This window comes from Cotesia glomerata, linkage group LG10 (assembly GCF_020080835.1).
Source record: "Cotesia glomerata isolate CgM1 linkage group LG10, MPM_Cglom_v2.3, whole genome shotgun sequence".
Classification (NCBI taxonomy): domain Eukaryota; kingdom Metazoa; phylum Arthropoda; class Insecta; order Hymenoptera; family Braconidae; genus Cotesia; species Cotesia glomerata.
Window position 1 is genome coordinate 14,435,449 of NC_058167.1, and position 23,249 is coordinate 14,458,697.

Consider the following 23,249-nt stretch of genomic DNA (forward strand, 5'->3'; position numbering starts at 1 on the left):
ACTTCAGTTTGTTACTTCGGTAATTGACCACCTTTCTGCGTAGCGTTCGCGTTTGTCAATCAATTAATGGTCGTCGACCAACAGAAACAAAATTCTTTTGACACATTCATAAAAAAAATAACAAATAATAATTTTTAAAATAAAAAGAAGTAATTTTTGAGAATAATAATTACTATTAATTAATTAACAATGAATATGTTTGGAGGAAAAAAAAGTAACCTACCACCTCGACCAAGTCTTCCTCTAGGAGAACAAATTATGGAAGACCTTCAAAATGCAAAATCTAATGATGTCGCATTTAATATTAATAAAAATGGTATGTATTTAATGTTAATCATTGAAAATTTTTAAAATTTTCCAATAATTTAATTTTAGATTGATTATCAATTATTTATTTATTTATTTATTATTACAGCTTTGTAAAGAATAATAGCTGTCAGAGGCGCTGTAATCGTCTTGATTTTTAGCGCCAAATTTGAACAAAAATTGAATTCTATTTTTAAATTACAGATAATAAACAATACAATTTGCATTTCCCGACGAATGTCAACGATGCTGAAACAATATACCGCCAAGCCCGGAGATATGTAGATGGAATTGAGCAATTGAAAGTACTCTCTGAAAGTCTTAACCAAGAGCAATCAGCTCTTCAAGTCAGTTACGAAGAAATCGTTAAATTAGCACAAGAAATTCGTGATCAAGCACAAGCTGTTCTCGTGAATTAATTTATATTTACATTTTTTAATAACAAACTATACTTATATTGTTAAAAAAATTGACTCTTACCACCTAAATATTATAAATTTCATCCTAAAAACAATTAGTAAAACTTGTTAAGTTTTCAGTTCTGAAATTCGAAATTCCCGCTCAGTACCGCAGTCAGCTGTTCCCAACAACAATTCTCTATTTTGATTTACGTCATATATTTTATATATTTTCATTTAAACAATTAGTTTCATGATAGTGCTTCAAGAATTAAGTTAAAAAAAATGTTCAAATTTATCAAACAGTGTCCGAAGTTTCGGTTAGAAAATTTAGGTACGATATTTTTACTTTTTTAAAGATTGAAACTAGGTTATACATTTAGATTTATTATTGATTTTAGAATTAATTAATTCATACTTTTATTTTTATTAATCAATACTACTTTTTATTGCTTTAATTTTTAATTATAAAATTTTTATTAATAAAAAAGAAGTAAAATTCTAAATAATAATAATAAAATTAGCCGACATTTTTTATTTTTTTATTTTGCTTAATTTATTAAACTAGAACTAAAAAATATTTTTAAAAAATTGCACTTATAATTTTTCAAGTTTTTTACAAATGAAAATTTTTTTTTATTTTTTTATAATAATTTTGTAATAAAAAAAAATTCTAAAAATGTTTGTGACATTAAAGTTAGCTGTTACTTGATTAATTTTTAATTTTATTTAACAATTAAATTAATTCTAAAAAATTGCATTTTTAATTTTTGTAAAATTTCTACATGTCAATTTTTTTTTTTGCCATAATTTGTTAACAAAAGTTCTAAAAATGATTAAATATCTGCTAAATTAATTTTCATAAAATGTTAAGCAAATAAATTATTTTTTTCATCCAGGAATACAACAATTAGTTGACAATTACTCAACAATAATATCATCAAGCCCAAGTACCCGAAACCAATCATGCGATCATCACCAACAATTGTACGGCCAACCAACCGCACAAACGCATCCTCACCTTTTAAAACCCGGTGAATTGGTACCTGGAATAAAATTAGATGAGTTTAAAACCCGTCGGACAAAACTAGCAGATTACATTATAAAAAATTTCTCACCAAAAGATGCAACCTCTCATATTGTAATAATCCCATCCGCGAGCAAAGTTTACATGTCTGACAAAATTCCGTACGTCTTTCGCCAAAATTCAGATTTCTTGTACTTCACTGGCTGTCAGGAGCCCGACAGCGTTTTGGTGATGACAATTGACAGCGATAAGGTGTTATGTACGCTGTTCGTGCAAAAAAAAGACCCCAAGTCCGAGCTATGGGATGGACCGGTGACTGGAACTGAGGCTGCTGCTGAGATGTTCGGATTTGACCAGTCACTCCCGGTCTCCGACTTTGACTCCTACTTAAATTCGCTGGTTAATAAGTACAAGTCCAGTGCATCAATCTGGTATGACAATCATGACATTATTCACAAGGAAATTCATAAAAAAATATCTACGTTAGGAATACTAGCCAGTACGGATCGATGTCGGTTGGCCCCGACGTCAATAAAGGATATTTTTCATCAAATTCGCTTGATCAAGTCACCAGCTGAGATTGAATTGATGCAGAAGAGCTGTGATATCGCCTCGGAAGCTATTGCAAAAACAATAAAAGTTACCAAGGCTGGTATGACAGAGCATCAATTGTTTGCGACGGTGGATTACGAGTGTCGGATGAATGGAGCCGAATTTTTGGCGTATCCTCCAGTTGTTGCTGGAGGAAGAAATGCTAATACTATTCATTACATTACAAATAATCAAATTTTGAATGATGGAGATATGGTCCTGATGGATGCTGGTTTGTGCTTTTTTATTTTATTTCAACATACATAATTTTCTATATCCATTAATTGTTATAAATTTTAGGATGTGAGTACCATGGATACTCGTCAGATATAACAAGAACATGGCCTATTAGTGGTACCTTCAGTCCTCAACAGAAAATTTTATATGAGATAGTTCTCGAAGTACAAAAATCACTTATCAATCAATTGAAACACCTTCCTACCTTGGATGATTTATTTTATGAAATGGGCAACTTGTTGGGCAAAAGATTGCAAGAGATAGGCTTGATACCTAAAAATTATTCGCATGATAGATTAGCGGCCACTGCTTTTACTTATTGTCCGCATCATGTGAGTCATTATCTGGGAATGGACGTTCATGATACAGGGAAAATTTCACGGAGTATTAGAACACAGCCTGGAATGATTGTCACCGTTGAACCAGGTACTATATCTATATTATTAAGAGAATAAGCTTATATAAGGATGAGCTTACATCTTTAAAAATATCAATAATTAAGAAATGACCTTGTATCTTGAGAACTATTGACATTTTTAAAGATATAAGCTCATCATGATGTTGCACTCATCAAGAGCTTTCATTTGAGTACCCACATCAATTTTTCATATATTTTATATATTTATATATATTATATATATGTATATATGAAAAATATATCAAAAATGCATGTGGGTACTCAAATAAAAGCTCTTGATGAGTGTATCATCGGGATGAGCTTACATCTTTAAAAATATCAATAATTAAGAAATGACCTTGTATTTTGTGAACTATTGAGATTTTTAAAGATATAAGCTCATCCCAATGTTATACTCATCAAGACCTTTCATTTGAGTACCCACATCAATTTTTCATATATTTATATATATTATATATATGTATATATGAAAAATATATAAAAAATGCAAGTGGGTACTCAAATGAAAGCTCTTGATGAGTGTAACATCGGGATGAGCTTATATCTTTAAAAATGTTAATAGTTCTCAAGATACAAGGTCATTTCTTAATTATTGATATTTTTAAAGATGTAAGCTCAATAGTTAAAAAAGTACAATGCAATTTAACAAAAGTCATTATTTAATAAAGCAAAATTTTATTTATTTATAATTCACAACTCCCAGCAGTCACATAGTGACTGCAAGGTTGCTAGTACTTATTAATAATTATAGTCATTATTATAATTGTATATAAATTCATTAATTTACTTACAGGTATCTACGTTAATCCAAAAAATAAACTAGCACCGCGAGAATTTCATAATCTAGGAATCCGTATTGAAGATGATGTATTGGTTAAAGACGGAGAGCCACTTGTTCTTACGAGAAACTGCCCTAAAGAGATATCAGACATCGAATCGATAGTAAAGTGCAATGACTCGTAATTGAAAATATTTTTGTGATGATATTTATTAATTTGAACAGTTTTTGTTGTCAAATGTTTTATTCATACAGTTGCTTAACAGGTAATAATCTTATGTTGTAAATTTGTATCCAATATAGTACTACCAGTAATAACAATAGTATTGTATAAACAATTAAAGCAATTATAAACATTTATTCTAAGTGACATGTAAATTTATATAAATTATTTTCACATTATTACATTATTTTAGGACTTTTCTGTTTTTATTGTAAAAATACATCAATCATTTATAGGCTTATAATGTAAAATTTAAAATAAAAAATTCAATAATTTTTTGGTTTACTTTTAGTTAATCTACAGCCTCAATTCGAAGACAATGTTTACGACGGAAAATATCTAAAAATATTAGTAATAAATTATTTTATTAAATATTAAAGTAGTAGAAATTGAATTTTTTATTTTATTACCTGGATAATATAATTAATTGACAGTTTTACTGTTTAAAATACAGTTGCTTTAGCGAGCACTATTAATCCAAGACAAAATAAATATTTACTTTTTATAAATTATTTTTATCGGTAACCTCAGCACTTGTTATCATTAAACTCATTAAAATAAATTTTTTACAATCTATTCAAGTCGTGAATTCACTGTTTAAAATATTAATATTTATTATTATTATTATTATTATTATTATTATTATTATAACATAAATTTAATTGTTTAAATCATAGATTTTTATATAAGGGCTAGACAGATTTAAAATAAATTGTACTCTTATTTCTCTTGATAATCATTGATATTTATTATTATTGTTATTAACACGAATCATTATAAAATTCTCTAATAATAATTATAATAATTTCCAAATATTTATAAAGTAAAAAATAAATTGAAGGTAAGAAAATTATTTACATAATCGTTTATTATTTGTGTATTTTTTGTAGTTGCATACTTGAAGTTTAAAAATTATAAATTCGAGTATAAAAATTATTGAATAGTTAAATCTCTCAACTTCTTATCAGCGTACTTCAAAGTGACAAAGTTATCAAGTTGTTTTACGCGAAGACGAGCCCAGACAACATGATCATGCAAAGCGTGGATTTGAGCTGCTGCAAGAGCTGCGCTCTCAGGATAACGTACAGTAGTACAGCCCAATCCTGAAATAAAATTTTTATAATTAATATTTCGTAAAATGATTAAAAAAAAAATATTTTAAAATTATAATATTTTAAAATTATAAGGGTGATTCTAAAATAATAACGTGCTAGGTGTACAAATAGTGATTATAAACTATCAGACATCATGTTTTCCTTATCTTTAAAATTTTTATAATTTTTTCTTTCAAATTTAATTAAAAAAAAAAAATTTTTTTTTGTTTTTTTTAATTTCTCAAATTTATTAAATTTATCTTCTCTTTGCAGATGCTATGTATTGTATAAAATCATTAATTCTAAACATTCTATACATAAAAATGTAATATATTGTTGTAAATTGCCGAGGGCGTTTCTTTACAAATAAATAATAATAATTTTTAAAATTATTACCCGAAGGAACGTTTAATGAAGACCAAATATCTTGGTCGACATTTTCAGTAGTAACAGGTGGGCAATTGATAACCGGGAATGCAGTGTTGCCTGAAAGTACTGGGCCAAGTCCATTGCTCCTACCAGCGACTGCGACCAATACAACCTGTAATGATAAGAATAAAGTAATTGTTTACAACTAAAAGCTATCGACCTTTGAACTCATTGATTAAATTAATTATAAATTAACAAACAAACCTTCTCGCCACTGCCTTCGTACTCAGCGAGTATTCTCATTGTCTCAGCAGTGCCTTTATGAGCACTAGTGACTCTCAATTGCGCCCTGAGTCCTAGATCAGCAGCATGCTTAGCGATTTTTTGACAGTGTTCCTTGTCTGAAGCCGATCCCATCAAAATAACGAGCATCGGCTTGGTCGGAGGAACAAGATAGTCCAACTGGTCAGCTACCCACTCGAAATTACGCTTTACTGTTTGCAAATCCGCGTCAGTAACAGTCGTGAGATTTCTGTACACCTAAAACAATTTTAATTTAAATTAATAAGCCAGATATTTAATCATAATTAAATTAATAATCACATAAATTTGCTTGGAAAATAAATTTTTATTACCTGCTTGTCCTTCATCAATCTTTTGTCTCCAGAAGGCCAGAGTCTCCAGGAATCGCTGTCGATGATATCAGAGACCAGAATTTCTCCTTCAGCATCAATACCGAACTCTATCTTCATGTCTATCAAAGCACAGTCGCGAGTTGCCCAAGCGCGCTCCAGAATTTCAAAAACAGCAAGAGTCATACGCTGCATTATATCGACCTCGTCTTTTCCGATGGTCACTCCGTTCAACTTGAACCCTGCTGATATTATCTGCTGCTCAGACCACTGGGGATCATGGTTGGCGTCGTCTTTGTAGAAAGTTTCTTGAAGCGGAGGATTGAAGCGGTAACCTTCTGGTACTCCTGGAATATTTTAATTTACAAAATTAAATTTAAAAATAATTCATCTTATTTTTTGTCAATTTAATATAATACTAAAGTTAGCCGACGTTTTTGATTTTTTGATTTATTTTCAATAATTAAATTAGAAAAAAAAATATTTTTTAAAAATTGCACTTTTAGTTTTTCAAGTTGTTTACAAATGAAATTTTTTTTTATAATTTTTTCAATAAAAAAAAATTCTAGAAGTCGGCTCACTTAATTTTCATCAATTTAATTTGTTGTCAGTTTGATTACCTGGGTGTCTTTTGAGGAAACTTCCAGTTGCGAGACGTCTGGTGACCCACTCGATCGGTACCATTTCACATTTCTTAGCTACAAAAGCTTTTTCTCCAGCTAACTTGACAAACGCAGTCTTCAGACCAGCTTTGTTCAGCAGTTCAAATACTTTAGCGTTGGTCGCTGTGCTGATAGCTGCTTTGCCTTCGAGAACATGGGATTTTACTCCGTCTCCAGCGGTGATTCTGTCTTTGCTCAGCAGCAGACATAGTGATGGTTCATCAGCAAGTTCATATACTTGCTTTGTTTTTCCTTCGATTATCAATTTTCCTGTTTTGTAACCTTAAAAGTAATTAAACGTTTTAATATTTTATTTTACCTCCAATAATTTCGGTAATAAAATTTCCTAGACTATTTATAATAATAAAGTTAGCTAACGTTTTTTATTATTTTTATTTTTCTTCATTTATTAAATTAGAACTAAGAAATATTTTTTTTTAATTGCAATTAGAGTTTTTCAAATTTTTTACAAATTAATTTTTTTTATATTTTTTTTAATAAAAAAAAATTATTAAAATTTTTAGATGTCGGCTAATTTTATGACATTAAAGTTAGCTGTCACTTAACAAATTTTTAATTTTATTTAACAATTAAATTAATTCTAAAAAATTATTTTTAAAAAATTGCATTTTCAATTTTTTTCTAATTTCTACATGTCAATTTTTTTTTCTTATTTTTTTTTTGCCATAATTTATTTGTTAACAAAAATTCTAAAAATTATTAAATATCTGCTAAATTAATATACATCTAATTTTAGTATCAGACTATTTTTTTTTTAATATTTCATTTAAAAAAAAAAAAAGTGAATAAAATAATTCTAAAAATTTTTTAATTAAAAAGAAACTTAAAATTCTTATTAATTTTTAGATTTCAATAATAAGAACTTGATTAATAAAAACAAAGAAATTTTTATTAAAAAAACTCATAAAGGATGTAATAAAATTTTTTCGACTACTTCAACGGACCTTTAAATCTAAATTTAAAAACTTTTAGCCTAGACTGTACTAACGTACAAAATCTAAACACGTGCTCGTATTTAATATTAAAGAAATCAAATACTATCAACCTCAAAATAAAAATAAAAAAGTAACATAAAAAAAAACTGTTACTTAAATTACAAAAAATAATTTAAAACATACCTTCCATGTTATTAAAAGTTAATAAAATGCCGGCAAATTGCTGATTCTAGCAATGGGTCGAGTTCCAAGTACCAAGCATATACTACCCAACTAATACAAAATAACAGTAGTATATTGTACCTCAATCCTCAATATATGTCCCCGCTTATTCTCGTTCCCTGACCTTCAGCCCCTTCCAATAATCGTATCACAATTATTTCTCCCAAATAATTCTCAATATAATTTTTGTCTATCTCTCTCGTCGCACCATACATACCCATCTCCGATAGCGAATCAAATTGACTAGATAAATACCATCAAAAATACCAGCCTATAAATGTAAAAAAAAAGTTCAAATTATTATCACTTTATTTTTTTAAATATTTAAAAATGTGAAGAATTAGCTGATAGTCACATTTTTATCATCAGCTCTTGCAATTCTATTTTTATAATTAAATGTTTTACTCCAATTAATTTATGAATTGTTATTTTCTTCAGATATGCTTTAATATTGCAAGAAATATAATAATCATTAATATTTATTAATAATTTTTTATTAATCAAAATTTGCTGTCAGAATAAAAAAAGAAAGAGCGCAACTTTTAGACATTGGAAAAATTTTTAATAAATTATGTGTAAGTAAAAAAATTTATTATATATTATATATATTAAAAGTATATAATATATATACATATTATAGATATATATGTGGTGTATAAAAAGACAAAGTTTTAAAGTAAAAGACGCTGCCACGCTGCGGCACTATATTACTCATTGCTACGGGGGCTACACCACGCGGTTCCTCGACCAAAAATTTTTTATTTTTTATTATTTTATAAACATATTCCCTACAACAAGTTTTGACTATTACAGAAAGGTATTCTGAGACTATACCAATATATACTGCGCATTATTTACTTTTCGGTCTACTGGACTCATCTCACCCACGTGGTAAGAGTTTATAAATATAAAATATTTTAATTTTATTTTATTGGAATTAAATTTTTTTACATCAAATAAATTTAACAAAAAATTACAATTATAAAATAATTTTCAACAATAATAATAATAAATAATAATTATAATTATTTTTTTTTCACCAGAAAACTCGTTTAATTTAAGGTACAGTCACGTTAAAAATTTTTAATATTTCTAACATTTAAAAAATAAAAATAATTTTGTTGTTTTGTAAATACGAATATAAATTGTTGATCAACAAGAGTGTTTTATTTATGCAAAATAAAATGATGAAATGTTTGTTATCATAAGATTGTGATAGTTAATTATTGACGTACATCAAAAGTTTATTATTAATATTATTATTATTATTATTGATGTTTTAATATCAGAAGTACGTAGGGGGTCATAAGTTTATAAGACCAATAGAGATAATATTTATGGATTAAAAAAACCATGTCGAAATATTTTCAACATCGGAATATTTTCAAACTTTCTTGATAGTTTTCTTCAACAATAAATAACAAACAAATTATTTTATTTCTCAGGCGTGATCCAAGTAAAAATGTCCTGTGATATTAGAGAAGAAATATCTGGAGCCGAATATTCGATGGCTCGATTGTCTGTGGTGAATTCAGGTGAAAATTGTGCTGATATTGATACTGACGCTGAAACTCAGAATGCGAAGAAACCTTATGTAAGAAGTAAAGGTGAGACTCGCGGACAAAAATCGTCAGGGTTGACACACGAGTGTGGAGTGTTTGGTTGTATTGCTGCCGGTGACTGGCCCTCTCCGATTGATGTTGGTCAAGTTATTTGTCTAGGTATGAAATTAAAAAATTTTTTAAATATTTGATCACCCAAATATTAATAATAAAATAATTAATATTATTAATAAAATAATTAATAATTAATATTAATAAATATTAATTATTATTTATTATTAAATATAAATCTTATTACCTAAATATTAATCTTGTAATCGTAGGATTAGTAGCATTGCAACACAGAGGGCAAGAAAGTGCTGGGATAGTAACCAGTGAAGGAATCTGCGCCAAGTCATTCCGCGTTCACAAGGGTATGGGAATGATCAATAACATCTTCAACGATGACAGCATGAAGAAACTCGTTGGTAATCTTGGCATAGGTCATACGCGGTACAGTACCAGCGCAGCTAGTGAGGAAGTAAACTGTCAACCTTTCGTTGTCCATACTGCTCATGGAGCTCTGGCTGTTGCTCACAATGGAGAACTCGTCAACACAGAATCGCTTAGGAAAATGGTTTGATATCATTTTTCAACTACTTTTTGATAATTAAAATCTATATTATTAAAAGAATAAGAAAAATTTTGTGGCCAGTGCTCATTCTCACCAATAGTCATTTTATGGTGATAACTATTTAGGCTGCATTCAAAAATGCTCTATCTCTAGATGCATAATTAAAAAATGACCTTGTATCTTGAGAACTATTGACATTTTTAAAGATATAAGCTTATCCCGATGTTACACTTATTAAGACCTTTCATTTGAGTACCCACATGAATTTTTCATATATTTTATATATTTATATATATGTATATATGAAAAATATATCAAAAATGCATGTAGGTACTCAAATAAAAGCTCTTGATAAGTGTAACATCGGGATGAGCTTATATCTTTAAAAACGTCAATATTTAAAAAAGTACAGTGCAATTTAACAAAAGTCATCATTTAATAAATTATAGTGACGGCAAGGTTGCTAATAATTATCTAATTTTTTAATTGAATTATATTGTACTAGGTACTTGGTAGAGGTGTTGGATTATCCACGCATTCAGACTCAGAATTAATAACACAAGCGTTGTGTCTAAATCCTCCAGAAGGTGAAGTAAATGGTCCCGACTGGCCAGCTCGTATAAAACACCTGATGCAATTAGCTCCGTTGTCTTATTCTTTGGTAATTATGCAGAGAGATAAAATTTACGGTGTAAGAGACCCGTATGGCAATCGTCCACTTTGCATTGGGAAAATTGTTCCTGTAGGTAAACTAGGTAAGAATTATTTTTTAGTCATTAAATAATTTATCAACTCTATTATTTAAGTAAACTTTAATTTATTTAATCTTACAGCGGGAAATGATTCTGATGACGACGAAGACGCTGATGGCTGGGTAATTTCATCAGAATCATGCGGTTTTTTGAGTATCGGAGCACGGTTGGTTCGTGAAGTATTTCCTGGTGAAATTGTTGAGTTAACTAGGGAAGGAATAAAGACTATTGATATTGTCGAGAGGCCTGATAAGAAAGGTCAGGCGTTCTGTATATTCGAGTATGTTTACTTTGCACGAAGTGACAGTATTTTTGAAGGTAAATATATTAAAAAAACATTTTTATTGAATATAATAATAATAATAATAAATTATTTAATAGGTCAAATGGTGTATTCAGTAAGAATGCAATGTGGTAGAGTCCTAGCAATTGAATCTCCAATAGAAGCAGACATTGTAAGCTCAGTACCTGAGTCAGGAACAGCTGCAGCGCATGGATACGCCCTCCAGTCCAAAATTCCCTTCGCTGAAGTGCTTTGCAAAAATAGATACGTCGGAAGAACGTTTATTCAACCTAGCACGCGGTTAAGGCAGCTTGGAGTTGCCAAAAAATTCGGAGCACTCTCGGAGAATTTCAAAGGAAAAAAACTAATTCTTATTGATGATTCAATAGTAAGAGGAAATACTATTGGCCCTATCATAAAACTTCTGCGAGATGCTGGCGCTAAAGAAGTAATTTTTTACCTTTTATTTCAATTTTAAACACTTAAAATTTTTAAATATTAAATATATATATATATATATATTTTTATGATTAAATATTAAATATATGTATTTTTATGATTACTACGTAGGTACACATACGAATCGCATCTCCACCACTAAAATACCCATGCTACATGGGAATAAATATTCCAACTCGTGAAGAGTTAATAGCAAATAGACTAGACAGCATAAAACTTGCGAAGCATGTTGGAGCAGACTCACTGGCGTATTTATCCGTCGACGGACTCGTAGCTGCTGTCAGGAACGGGATGGATAATCGCCACAGTAGTTACGTCGGTCACTGCACTGCTTGTTTGACTGGCGACTATCCAGATGAACTGCCCAGTGATCTTGTTTGGTGAAAAAAACTCAAATTTATACCCAGAGCTTTTTATAATTAAAAAGTAAAAATCAAAATATTTAAATAAAAATAAAACATTCCAACTTTTGCAGCGCAGCTAATAATCATCGACTTAAAACTAAAAATAAAAATATTAAAAAAAAAAATGAACCAATCCAGAACTTGTAAAATAAAATTTGTCTTTGTATTAAATTTACAAATAATTGTATATAAATTACTTGATATAAAAATTAATTTTTTTTTTTATTATGTCTCAGAAATTGTTTTTTCATCTCTGGCTTTTTTCTTCAGCCTATCCGTGATTTCTTTCATCTTAGCCTCGCGTTTCTTCTCTTTCTCTGCTTTTTTATCTTCAATAGTATCCTCTAATTTATCCGATGATTCGGAATTGGTTATCTCCTCTTCATTCATGTCAGTGTCATCGTTTTCATTATCACCATCTTTATCATTATCATTATTTTTATAATTATCATTAAGGGGAGTGTCTTGATCCATCGGTGTTTCGTCATTAGCCCGTAAACAACTAGCCACAATATCATCTGGGTCACGATTTAAAATTTCAGCAGCCTCGTTTTCGTCAATATTGTCTTCATTACTCTCGTTGGTACTTTGCTCAGGTTCTCTGGTTAGTACACCTTCACCTTCATCACGCGGGAGTGATTCATCATCAGAGTCAGAGTCAGCTTCTAATTTAGGATTAATCCAAGGAACGCTGTCTTTGGATGTCGATGGTCCCGGGTCAATCACCGTCAGCCCTTGGTTGATCTCTCTGTATTTACTTTTATAATTAGGCTTGGTATTTTTATCATTCGCAATAGTGGTTAAGTCAATTGGAGGATCGTTTGGATTATCAATGTTAAATGCGTATGGCATATCATCGTCGGACTCAGAGTTTAATTCAATACCTTGTCGTCTTTTTTCTTCACGTTGTTTTTGCTTTTCTATGTACTCGTCTAATGCGTTCATTCGCTCGTTTCTTTTTTCTGTCCATAATTTTAGAGCTGTGCGAAAAAATTTTTTTTATGAATAAAGGTTGACTCAAACTTATTTAAATGGTAATCAGAAAAAATTTTAAAGTTATGAAAAATTCATATTATTTCATTAAAATTATTATAAAATAAAAATTATAATAATAATAATTGTATTACACCTACAATTTTCCTAAAAAAACAAGCACCCCCAGAATGATTGCTCTATTTTTTGTTAAAAAATTATTATTATTATTATTATTTTGATACTTAGTTTTTTTTTAAGAATTTATTTATTTTAAGTGCAAAACAAATAATAATGATAAGCTATGATTCATTATTATTTATATATTATAATAATTTTAATGAAATAATATGAATTAAAATTTTTTCCGGGTCTGTTTTTTTGCGGGATACTTTTAAATAAAAAAATTTGATAATGTCCTGACCATTTTCTTGATAATCAGATGGAATTCCAAAGTCTTGAATAGTTTTCATATTAGGAAGACAACTTGGATGTTCAGAATTTCCTAAAACTTCAACTCTCTGCTTAACGAAAATTCTTTTCATCTTAAGAACTTTATCAACTTTACCGAAATACTTAATATTATTTGGTAGGTCAAAAACTGGATCATCAACGACTGCATTAGGGTCTTTCTCGAAGAATAAGCTCGTTCCCATATCATCCTCATACGTTCCTTCATAATGCTAAAACAGTAAACATTAAAAATAAATTATTATGTACCTTTTGTAACAAAACAACGAATAAAAATTACCTTTCCATTAATCTGCATAATCGGATGCTCCATGTCTAAACCAATCATGTCTAATTGGAGTTTTTCATTGCAAAAGATAGTAGACTCTGATGTACCTTCAAATTCAACGTAGACTAAAATATCTTCCTCTTCTGTTTCGTCACAAACGTCATCATCATCAACATCATCTTCCATTTCATTTTCATAGGTAACGAATTCTTCTTCATTATTCATTTTGATTTTTTAAAAATTAAACGAATTAATATTTATAATATATCCGTTGCCTGGATGAATCTTAACCTACAACTTAAGCCGACAAAATTGTAAACAAAATTTTCATCTGATAGATGATAACACGTGGTGAAATCACGTGACTAAGATCTACATTTTTGTGTATTTACAAGAAATGCGCGCCATGTTAGTTTTATTTATTTTCATGTGAGCGACAGCGCGACGCCATCATAAAATAATTCCGCCAAATTCATTTACAACACGCGCAAATCAGCGCGTGTTTCTTTTCTAATTGAGAGGTTAAGTTTATCATATTAATGGTAAGAATAATAATTAAAAAACATTAAATTTTGATTTATTTATTAATATAACTTATTTATTTTAGTTTGAAAATTTGTCAAGTATAAAATGGTTCGACATAATAATCAATTGGCTCATAATTTACCCCAACTCCAAAACTTGATAAAACGTGATTCAGAGTCTTATAAAGAAGAGGTAATTTATTATTATTTTTAACAATTACAAATATTAACAATTAGTTTTTATTTAAAACAAGAATTGTTTTTTTTTTTTTTATTTTTAAAATGATTATTAAATTAACAGATCAGAAAATTTTTAATATTTTACAATATGTTTATACAAATATTTAATTTTTCTTTTAAAGCAATTAAAAAAATTTTATGTATAATAATAAAAACAATAATAAATTATGAGATTAAAGTTAAAAATTGCTTGAAAATTTTTTGATTTTTTTTAATAAATAAATTTGCTCCAAAAAATAATTTCTAAAAAATTGGATTTTTTAATTTTCTTAATGTCAATTTTTTTTCTCATTTTCGTTGACATAATTTATTTATTAAAAAAATTGTAAAATTTCTGCTAAATTAATTTTCATTAATAAATTTTTATTTCAGTTCCTACAACAATACAGCCATTACAAATCTACATTAGAAGTATTCCGCCTGACTCCAAATGAATTCAACAAAAGTCTCGATGAATTGCTTATGTTTTTAGCCCAGGTAAAAAAAACTTCAATATTTATTTATCCAATAATCTAAATAATATTTACAACACTGAAGTTTACAGACATTATAAATTTTTTAATTATTTTATATCAATTCAATTATTATAAAAAAAAATCCAGCTGTAGAAATTAAGCAAAATTATCAGTGATAATTTTTATAAGCATTTTTACTATTAAAATTTTTTTTGTTAAAATAATTTCAAAAATTGACAGCTGTCCGATAACTTCAGTATTAATATTTACAAAACTAAAGCCAGTAGACTTGATTATGAAAAAAAAAAAAAACAAAAATATATGAGAAATATTTTCGTTTCTCTTTCAGGTATAAAAACACGTAATAAAGGAAAACTACTGATAATAACACACTATTAATAATAATAAAAAAAACTAATTTAATCATCGTAATTATAAGTTAAAAAAATGGAGCAGTGTCTAAAGTACATGCGTGACAGGATTCTCTGCCGAGACAAAATAATAAGTTCGTTATACTCGCTGATTGGCGAAGGCGATCAACCGATGCCTCAAAGTTTGTTTATATACGGTCACTTGTCAACAGGAAAGTCTCTGCTCGTAGAGAGTCTGCTCAAGCATCTCGCTTACAGACACTCTGTGATAAATTGCCTCGAGCACCCTAGTAGCAAAAGTTTGTTCGAGTACATTTTGAATGACATAAAAAATTATGGCGATAAAAAATCACTAGATGATTTTAAAAATAATCTCAAGTGTGACAATCTGATGAATTTTATTGATCATCTTCAGTCAATCCAGTCCGATAGTAACGTCAATAGTCCAATTGTTATAGTATTAGATAAAAGCGAGCGCTTGCGTGAGATGGATTTAAATTTATTGCCGGCATTTTTGCGACTTAAAGAGCTTACAAAATTAAATATCCTTACAATATTAATTAGTGACATTGTTTGGGATAAGTATTTTATAAAAACAGGAATTCCTGAACCTATAAAAATATTTTTTCCTCAATATACATTCGAGGAGGTCGCTGAAATTTTGTATCTTTACCGACCAGACGACTTCAGAAGCGAGACATTTTACAAAAATTACATAAACTTATTCTTGTCTGTATTTTTCCGTTTCTGTCGTGACATTAATGAGCTTCGGTATATGTCAATGCTTAATTTTAATAAATACGTCGAGCCGATAACTCTAGGCCAGTGTAAAGAAAACGACGTAACAACTCTCTGGCGTAATATCTCGAGCACACTCAAAGCTAACTTAGAAGTTATTTATCTCCGTGTATCTACGGACGATTTTACTGAACGTACTCAACTCTCGCAAGAAATAGAGTCGACTACTAAGCTAGCTTTGAGTTTTGAGCTGCCGTTCTACGCAAAATTCATGCTTATCGCCGCTTACTTGGCTTCTTATAATCCTCCTAAGGAGGATAAGCGTTTGTTTGTTAAAGCTAGTGATAAGAAAAAGAAACGTCCTACTATTAATAAAAAAAAACGCATTGCTATGTTCACTCACACTGGCCCGAGAACTTTTCCTCTTGATCGGATGCTTGCTATTTTTTGCGCTATTTCTGAGGAAAAAATAGATATTAATGCTAATTTACTCGCTCAAATACCGACTATGTGTCAGTTAGGCTTATTAGCTACTGTAGGAGATAATAATTTAGATGAATCGAAATTTAAATGTTGCGTTAATCTTGATTTTGTGACTGTTATTTCGAAGAAAGTTGGGTTTAATATTAGAAATTATTTGTGTGATTTCATTCATTAATTTATTTTTATTTATAATTTTTTTTTTAATAAACATTTTGTATCAAATTAAGTTTATTATTTTTATTATTAGTTTTGATAAAAAAATAAGTATAACTAGCAACTATGTGACTGCCGTGACTTGTGAATTATAAATAAATAAAATTTTGCTTTATTAAATAATGAATTTTGTTAAATTGCACTGTACTTTTTTAACTATTGACGTTTTACAGATATAAGCTCATCCCGATGTTACACTTACTAAGAGCTTTTATTTGAGTACCCACATGAATTTCGATATATTTTTAATATATATATATATATATATATATATATATTAGGGTGGCCCAAAAAAAACGACTATTTTTTTTTTTTTAAGTCTCGAGTGAAAAAATGTTAGTTTTTGATGTTTTAAGATCCCTTTTTTTTTTAGTCTATAAAATTATACTGTAACGAGAAAAAAAGTTAAAAGAAAAAAAAAATTCGATTTTTGACGATTTTTGAAATTTTAAAAAATTTGGAGTGACTTCTTCAAAATTTTTTTTTAAGCTGTCTTTTGGAGAGGGCTCTTAAAACATCAAAAACTAACATTTTTTCACTCGAGACTTAAAAAAAAAAAATAGTCGATTTTTTTGGGCCACCCTAATATAATATATATATATATATATGAAAAAATTGATGTGGATACTCAAATGAAAGGTCTCGATGAGTGTAATGTCGGAGTGAGCTTATATCTTTAAAAACGTTAATATTTCACAAGATACAAGGTCATTTCTTAATTATTGATATTTTTAAAAATATAAGCTCATCCTGATGTTACACTCGTCAAGAGCTTTCATTTGAGTACCCACATGCATTTTCATATATTTTTCATATATACATATTTACATATATATAATATATATAAATATATGAAAAAATTGATGTGGGTACTCAAATGAAAGCTCTTGATGAGTGTAACATCGGGATGAGCTAATATCTTGAAAAATGTCAGTAGTTCACAAGATACAAAGTAATTTCTTAATTTAAAATATGTAAATTTTTATTAAGAATATTCTTCAAAAAAATTTATTTTTTAATATTATAAAATTATTCAATAGGTATAAAATTATATTTAATTAAAGGTAATTATTTTATTTAGGTGTCTCATTGTTACACAGCTGAATTGGTTTCATATCCACAAGAATTAGTAGATATCCTCAAAACTCATGCTACAATACTTGATCCTGATATTCGTATGGTAAATTGAATTATATATTATTATAATTATTATTTTTTATCAAAATTAAAATACTAAAAAATTTTTTTATCTTCTAGACATTATGCAAGGCGTTAATACTCCTAAGAAACAAAAATTTACTAACGCCTACAGCACTACTGAGTTTGTTCTTCGAGTTGCTAAGATGCGAAGACAAAAATCTCAGAGAATTTCTCCAAAATCACATAATATCAGACATAAAAAACCTGAACAGCAAGCACAAAAACTCAAAAGTAAACACTGTTTTGCAGAACTTCATGTTCAATGCATTAAAAGATTCAAATGCGCGTGCAGCTAAAATGTCTGCAGACATAATGATCGAGCTGTACAAGAAGAATATTTGGAATGACGCTAAAACAGTAAATGTTTTAGTAACAGGATGTTTCTCAAAAATAACTAAAGTAATGGTGACTTGCTTGAAGTTCTTCTTGGGATCTGACCCAGATGGGAAAGAAGAGAACAGCAGTGACAGTGAAGATGATACACCGGACTTGAAAGGAGTTATAATGGCCAATAAGGTCAATAAGAAAACTAAGAAACGTGAGAAGCAGCTAAAGAAAGCCAAGCAATTGTTTGCAAAAGCGAAGAATAAGAAATCTAAAGCGCCACAATTTAATTTCTCAGCGCTGCATTTGATCCATGACCCGCAAGGTTTCGCGGAGAAGCTTTTTGTGCGTCTGAAAAAAAATAATGATCGATTTGAAGTAAAATTGATGACTGTAGAGGTGATTTCCCGAATGATAGGTCTTCACAAGCTGTTTTTGCTTAATTTTTACCCGTATTTGGCGAACTTCTTGCAACCTCATCAACGAGAGGTCACAAAGTTACTCCAGTGTCTTGCTCAAGCTTCACATGAGTTGGTACCACCGGATGTAATGGAGCCTGCTGTAAAAAAAGTGATACACTTTTTTGTGAATGATTCAAATTCTAGCGACGTTATTGCTATTGGATTGAACGCAGTTCGCGAGATCTGCTCTCGGTGTCCTCTTGTGATGAGTGAAGACATGCTCCAAGATTTGGCGATGTACAAAAATCACAGGATGAAGAGTGTCATGATGGCTGCGAGGTCGCTCATTTCACTGTTTAGGGTAACGATGCCCGAGTTGCTGCACAAAAGGGATCGTGGAAAGCCTACGGAAGCTACTGTTGCTTTGGAACCTCTTCAGTATGGGCAGGTTGATGCTAAAGATTTTGTTCCCGGTGCTGAAGTTCTTTTGAAGCCGGCTAAAGAGCACAGTGATGACAGCGATGATGATGATGATGATGATGATAGTGAGGGAGAGTGGGTGGATGTTAGTCATGATGAAGATGAAGCTGATGTTGGTGATGATGATGATGATGATGAAAGTGAGGAAGATGATGATGATGATGATGATGATGATGATGATGATGATGAGGAAGAAGATGATAGTGAAGGTAATGAAGATGAAGAAAGTAATGAAAAAAAATCAGTAAAGAATAATACTGAAGAAAAATCTTTAACTACTAACAAAGAAAGTGGGCCTAAAAGAAGAAAAATGGAAAAACCTAAAAAAAGAACGAAACTAGATAGAAAAAGAGACAAACAAGAAAGACTTGCTAGAATGAAGAAAGCTAAAAAAGAAGAATTTACAGCGGAAAAGAAAGAAAAAGCTGCGCAGATTTCTCTTGAAAAAATATTGACTGATGAAGATTTTAAAAGGATTGATGCAGCTTTGATCAAGCAGCAAGTGACTTCTGCCAAACGGGGAACTAAGAGACCTTTAGTAGAAGAGCCTAAGGGTGAATTAGTTAAGCTTGGGGATATTGAAAATATTTACAAGAAACGGAAGCATGATAAACAAGCTAGGATTGATAGTATTAAGGTATGTTTTTAACTTCCCGCTAAGAAAATTGAAAATTTTCAAAAATCGGGAAGTTATTGGTTTTACCCCGTTTTTCGAAAATCGAGTTTTCATCTGATCTCGACGTTTTGAGGTCCTAGGAAGCTTTCCTGACTATTCCCGCGAGGGTGTCACTATGTCTGTGTGTGTGTGTGTGTGTGTGTGTGTGTGTGTGTGTGTGTGTGTGTGTGTGTGTGTGTGTGTGTGTAAACCTCTTATAACTTTTGAACGGTTGAATCGATTTCATCGCGGTTGGTGCCGTTCGAAAAGGCTTCGCCAAACTTAGATTTTCTGAAAATTTGAACCGATTCGGACCGATAGATTTTGAGAAATTCGGAGAAATCTATAAAAAAGTAGGAAAAAAAATGTTTTCAAAAGTGGTTTTTTTGGAATAACTTTTAAACGACTCTACCGATCGATTCCAAAAACTAATCAGCTCTCAACCTTGAAAAACCACGTCGATCGCCGCCAATCCGGTCAAAATCGGTTGATTCGTTCGAGAGATATCGTGAACGAAAAAAAAAACGGAAAGAGTGTTTTTTCGGAGTTACTCCGAAATTTTTAGTTTGACCAATTGAAACTCAGAAATTCTTTATGAGGCTTAAAAACTGCGTAGAATGCTGCCAACCTCGTAAAAATCGGTTCATTCATTCAAAAGTTATTGCGGTTTGAAAATTCAAAAAATAGTGTTCTATGAAACTTCTATCAGACTTTTGAGCTCAAGAGCTTCATTGTCTTGAATCACACGGAAAGAACAAGATTACACTGGATAACATTCCAGATATCTAGATTATACTCATTGTAATTTCCCATTTCCCCCAGTAAAATCTCAGATTACACCCCATAAGATTCCACTGGATATAATCCGAGATTGTATCTTGTAGAATTTGGATTATACTCAGTATAATGTTGGATTATACCCAGTGATATCTCCGCGATTTTTTTTAGCGCCTGCAGGTGAAGTGCTGTTTACAATTTGGGAATTATACTAGCTACTATTTGAAATTTTTTTTCACTACAGATGTCACTGAGTATAATCTGGAATGTTATCTAGTATAATTTTGTTCTTTCCGTGCAAGACGAAAAATTCTTCAATCAAGTAAAATTTCTCAGTTTAAGAATTTTTATACACAAATCAAGAAGCTGAATTTCTTTAGAATTATTTTCTTGATTCAATTTTTTTTTCTGTATAAGTACAAGTGTTTTATTAAATTTTTATTTGTTAAACAGGAAGGAAGATCGGACAGAGAGAAATTCGGGTACAAAGACGGTCGTCAAAATCCGCTTTGTAGTAAGACGAATCGCGAGAAAAAGAAGACAAAGGCTTTCCAGATGATCAAGCACAAGGTGAGAGGTAAAGTTAAGCGGTCCTTCAAAGACAAGCAAGCGGCGTTGAGGAACCACTTGATTCATCAGAAGAAAATGAAATAAGTATATATTTTTATGTAAAGATATATAACAAATAAATGAAGATATTTATAGACTATAATGAGTTTTTTAATTGTTGATTGATATGTACAGTTTTTAAGTTGAAAGTATTTATAATATCTGTTGAGTAAGAAGACTATTATTAGTTGAAGTTTAATTAGTTATTGATAACCTGACGTTCGTGACACCTAAACCTCTTTCTAATTGGGTTAATGGAAAATTAAAAGCTCGAGGCATGCAATTCTGGAAGCTTCATTCAATATCTTCTACTTTCTCTCCACTGCCACGTTTGAGGTGCCGAAAAATCAACTTCATACTCGATACATTTTTCTATCAGAAAGCTATGGGTTATAAATAGATAATTAATTATTTATATTTCCATTTTTTATCGCATCCAAATACATAAAAAAATATGAAAAAATCGCAGGTAGTTGGAAAAAATAATTATTTATATTATTCAATATTTAAGTTATTTGTAATTTAGATAAATGATAATTTTAATTACCCTTCATATTGGACGCATCTTATGACAGGATAGTCATATGTAAAGCAGGGCATCGCTAGAAAATTGAAATACTTCTTGCCTATTTTATATGATATCAAACTTGACACGCTTTTTAAACAATTATAAAATCTTTCCTCGCAGTCGCAATGTGAGCTGTTGTTTAAGATCAATTTATTAATTTAATTATAATGATTGAAAGAATTTTTTTCTAGAGAAAAAACATACAGAGTGACTGATGCAATGTTGCGGATATTTGATATTGATTCACCGGAAGCAAGATTTAAAGGACATTTGTCGTGTTCTCGGCAGCAAGCGTCAGTATATTGAAATAGACCCAAATCATCATCACTCTCGGCAAGAGAACCAGCGCCACACCACAATGTTCCTTTTTAACAAGCGATTTATTTATTAATACTTAGTATAATTACTTGTCATTTAAATATACTGAATTTAACAGACTTCTAATAATTTTTTAGATTTTTATTACAAATTATAATAAAAAAGCTCCACTTGTAGAAATTTAAAAATAATTAAAAGTGTGAATTTTTTTATAATGATTTCGACTGCCCAATTTTAAAACACTAATATGTTATCGATTTGTTACTTTTTGAGATAACTTCTTGTAAGGACATTAGGGATACATTTCGGTAGAAAATTTGTCAACTTTTTGAAAGTGGAGATTGTTGGCATCTAGCTTTTTTTAGATAACTTTTTGATGTTATTAAGTTGCCAGTGTGCCGCTTGGGAAATCAAATTTTTTTTTCAATTTAGCGCTCAAACTTTTTTTTAACAAGAAAATTTTTTAAAAATCGTAAAATTGTCAACTACTGTATTTGAAATTGGGCAGCCGATTTATTTGTCATAAAAATTCCAATTGTTAAACATCTGCTAGTTTTTGTATCATTAATTTTATCATTTTTTTTTTTTTACCAGGAAAAATCGGTTGAAATGGTGATCTAATTATCGAACGTATTTTTGTTAGAAAACTAGAACTTTTAGTAACAGTGAATTCTTGAAATGCAATTGCCAATATTAGAGCTAAAATTTCTAGATTGAAAATCTATAAAAAAGATTTAAAAATTAAGTATTAATAAAAAAAAAAATTTTTTTTATTAATTAAAACTTGCCATTCTTTTTAATAAACCGAATTCCGAACAAGAAGATAACGATAATCAACTCTTGATTACAACAAGGAATTCCCACGAAGTAAAACTAATGACTGAACTAATTTTCTTTAATTTCAAGTATTTATAAGAATATAACTTCTTTCTTATGTCAATAAAAGTATTATATTTTTAATAGTTCGATAAATTATTTTTTTTTTTTACTATTTTTTAACGATACATTAATGTTGACGTTGACATTTAATTTACTTTTTGGAAGTATTGAGAGCATGTTATTCGCTAGTTAGTACATTTATGAAATATTGAATTTTTAACAACTTATTAATAAAAAAAACATCAACCTTAGACGACCGGCTTACAAAAGGAATTAATTGTAATAAAAAAAAAATTTTTTGAAACAAATTTTCTTTT

At 29.5% G+C, this 23,249-nt stretch overlaps 8 protein-coding genes across 9 annotated transcripts; 5 read left to right on the forward strand and 3 right to left on the reverse strand.

Moving 5' to 3' along the window:
- Positions 1-24: 24 nt before the first annotated feature.
- On the forward strand, positions 25-1,039 carry LOC123272465 (UPF0449 protein C19orf25 homolog). Its single transcript, XM_044739250.1, has 2 exons — positions 25-316; positions 511-1,039. The coding sequence occupies exons 1-2, from the start codon at positions 190-192 to the stop codon at positions 723-725; spliced, it is 342 nt and encodes a 113-aa protein (XP_044595185.1). The 5' UTR covers positions 25-189; the 3' UTR covers positions 726-1,039.
- LOC123272464 (xaa-Pro aminopeptidase 3-like) lies at positions 894-3,942 on the forward strand. Its single transcript, XM_044739249.1, has 4 exons — positions 894-1,038; positions 1,604-2,554; positions 2,623-2,985; positions 3,771-3,942. The coding sequence occupies exons 1-4, from the start codon at positions 990-992 to the stop codon at positions 3,938-3,940; spliced, it is 1,533 nt and encodes a 510-aa protein (XP_044595184.1). The 5' UTR covers positions 894-989; the 3' UTR covers positions 3,941-3,942.
- Positions 3,943-4,826: 884 nt separating this feature from the next.
- On the reverse strand, positions 4,827-8,176 carry LOC123272470 (multifunctional protein ADE2). Its single transcript, XM_044739255.1, has 6 exons — positions 7,875-8,176; positions 6,694-7,017; positions 6,077-6,420; positions 5,706-5,981; positions 5,469-5,613; positions 4,827-5,081 (listed from the first exon to the last, which is right to left on the reverse strand). Exons 1-6 carry the CDS (start codon positions 7,879-7,881, stop codon positions 4,912-4,914), a joined length of 1,266 nt encoding a protein of 421 aa, XP_044595190.1. The 5' UTR covers positions 7,882-8,176; the 3' UTR covers positions 4,827-4,911.
- A 368-nt stretch (positions 8,177-8,544) lies between these two features.
- On the forward strand, positions 8,545-12,196 carry LOC123272467 (amidophosphoribosyltransferase-like). The gene is made up of 7 exons (XM_044739253.1): positions 8,545-8,804; positions 9,359-9,634; positions 9,799-10,091; positions 10,594-10,843; positions 10,922-11,158; positions 11,222-11,571; positions 11,694-12,196. Exons 2-7 carry the CDS (start codon positions 9,376-9,378, stop codon positions 11,964-11,966), a joined length of 1,662 nt encoding a protein of 553 aa, XP_044595188.1. The 5' UTR covers positions 8,545-8,804; positions 9,359-9,375; the 3' UTR covers positions 11,967-12,196.
- On the reverse strand, positions 12,007-14,058 carry LOC123272471 (DNA ligase 1). The gene is made up of 3 exons (XM_044739256.1): positions 13,710-14,058; positions 13,383-13,641; positions 12,007-12,966 (listed from the first exon to the last, which is right to left on the reverse strand). Exons 1-3 carry the CDS (start codon positions 13,920-13,922, stop codon positions 12,212-12,214), a joined length of 1,227 nt encoding a protein of 408 aa, XP_044595191.1. The 5' UTR covers positions 13,923-14,058; the 3' UTR covers positions 12,007-12,211.
- Positions 14,059-14,132: 74 nt separating this feature from the next.
- Positions 14,133-21,267, forward strand: LOC123272466 (protein SDA1 homolog). Of its 2 annotated transcripts, XM_044739252.1 has the most exons (7): positions 14,133-14,239; positions 14,305-14,414; positions 14,834-14,938; positions 17,803-17,901; positions 17,979-19,242; positions 19,276-19,763; positions 21,012-21,267. In XM_044739252.1, exons 2-7 carry the CDS (start codon positions 14,328-14,330, stop codon positions 21,210-21,212), a joined length of 2,244 nt encoding a protein of 747 aa, XP_044595187.1. In that variant the 5' UTR covers positions 14,133-14,239; positions 14,305-14,327; the 3' UTR covers positions 21,213-21,267. The 2 variants fall into 2 exon arrangements, with proteins under 2 accessions (XP_044595187.1, XP_044595186.1); XM_044739251.1 differs by having other exon boundaries at positions 17,979-19,763.
- LOC123272469 (origin recognition complex subunit 5) lies at positions 14,834-16,722 on the forward strand. Its single transcript, XM_044739254.1, has 2 exons — positions 14,834-14,938; positions 15,266-16,722. The coding sequence occupies exon 2, from the start codon at positions 15,364-15,366 to the stop codon at positions 16,681-16,683; it is 1,320 nt and encodes a 439-aa protein (XP_044595189.1). The 5' UTR covers positions 14,834-14,938; positions 15,266-15,363; the 3' UTR covers positions 16,684-16,722.
- Positions 21,193-23,109, reverse strand: LOC123273439 (phospholipase A2-like). The gene is made up of 5 exons (XM_044740838.1): positions 23,059-23,109; positions 22,645-22,774; positions 21,940-22,099; positions 21,715-21,867; positions 21,193-21,550 (listed from the first exon to the last, which is right to left on the reverse strand). Exons 1-5 carry the CDS (start codon positions 23,107-23,109, stop codon positions 21,466-21,468), a joined length of 579 nt encoding a protein of 192 aa, XP_044596773.1. The 3' UTR covers positions 21,193-21,465.
- Between the last annotated feature and the right edge of the window lie 140 nt (positions 23,110-23,249).

Excerpts from the sequence above, each read along its gene's own strand:
- LOC123272465 (XM_044739250.1), top strand. The coding sequence starts at position 190 with ATGAATATGTTTGGAGGAAAAAAAAGTAACCTACCACCTCGACCAAGT. Across the intron at positions 317-510 it reads ATTTAATATTAATAAAAATG|ATAATAAACAATACAATTTG; the intron begins GTATGTATTTAA and ends TTTAAATTACAG.
- LOC123272471 (XM_044739256.1), bottom strand. The coding sequence starts at position 13,922 with ATGAATAATGAAGAAGAATTCGTTACCTATGAAAATGAAATGGAAGAT. Across the intron at positions 13,642-13,709 it reads TTATGCAGATTAATGGAAAG|CATTATGAAGGAACGTATGA; the intron begins GTAATTTTTATT and ends TTACTGTTTTAG. Across the intron at positions 12,967-13,382 it reads ATCTGATTATCAAGAAAATG|CTCTAAAATTATGGACAGAA; the intron begins GTCAGGACATTA and ends TTTTTCGCACAG.
- LOC123272464 (XM_044739249.1), top strand. The coding sequence starts at position 990 with ATGTTCAAATTTATCAAACAGTGTCCGAAGTTTCGGTTAGAAAATTTA. Across the intron at positions 1,039-1,603 it reads GTTTCGGTTAGAAAATTTAG|GAATACAACAATTAGTTGAC; the intron begins GTACGATATTTT and ends TTTTTCATCCAG. Across the intron at positions 2,555-2,622 it reads TATGGTCCTGATGGATGCTG|GATGTGAGTACCATGGATAC; the intron begins GTTTGTGCTTTT and ends TATAAATTTTAG.
- LOC123272466 (XM_044739251.1), top strand. The coding sequence starts at position 14,328 with ATGGTTCGACATAATAATCAATTGGCTCATAATTTACCCCAACTCCAA. Across the intron at positions 14,415-14,833 it reads CAGAGTCTTATAAAGAAGAG|TTCCTACAACAATACAGCCA; the intron begins GTAATTTATTAT and ends TTTTTATTTCAG. Across the intron at positions 19,764-21,011 it reads CTAGGATTGATAGTATTAAG|GAAGGAAGATCGGACAGAGA; the intron begins GTATGTTTTTAA and ends TTTGTTAAACAG.
- LOC123272469 (XM_044739254.1), top strand. The coding sequence starts at position 15,364 with ATGGAGCAGTGTCTAAAGTACATGCGTGACAGGATTCTCTGCCGAGAC.
- LOC123272470 (XM_044739255.1), bottom strand. Across the intron at positions 5,982-6,076 it reads GATTGATGAAGGACAAGCAG|GTGTACAGAAATCTCACGAC; the intron begins GTAATAAAAATT and ends AAATTGTTTTAG. Across the intron at positions 5,614-5,705 it reads ACGAAGGCAGTGGCGAGAAG|GTTGTATTGGTCGCAGTCGC; the intron begins GTTTGTTTGTTA and ends TTATCATTACAG.
- LOC123273439 (XM_044740838.1), bottom strand. The coding sequence starts at position 23,109 with ATGCTCTCAATACTTCCAAAAAGTAAATTAAATGTCAACGTCAACATT. Across the intron at positions 22,775-23,058 it reads ATGTCAACGTCAACATTAAT|ATTTTCAATCTAGAAATTTT; the intron begins GTATCGTTAAAA and ends TCTTTTTTATAG. Across the intron at positions 21,551-21,714 it reads AGATGCGTCCAATATGAAGG|CTTTCTGATAGAAAAATGTA; the intron begins GTAATTAAAATT and ends TATAACCCATAG.
- LOC123272467 (XM_044739253.1), top strand. The coding sequence starts at position 9,376 with ATGTCCTGTGATATTAGAGAAGAAATATCTGGAGCCGAATATTCGATG. Across the intron at positions 10,092-10,593 it reads CAGAATCGCTTAGGAAAATG|GTACTTGGTAGAGGTGTTGG; the intron begins GTTTGATATCAT and ends ATATTGTACTAG. Across the intron at positions 10,844-10,921 it reads TGTTCCTGTAGGTAAACTAG|CGGGAAATGATTCTGATGAC; the intron begins GTAAGAATTATT and ends TTAATCTTACAG.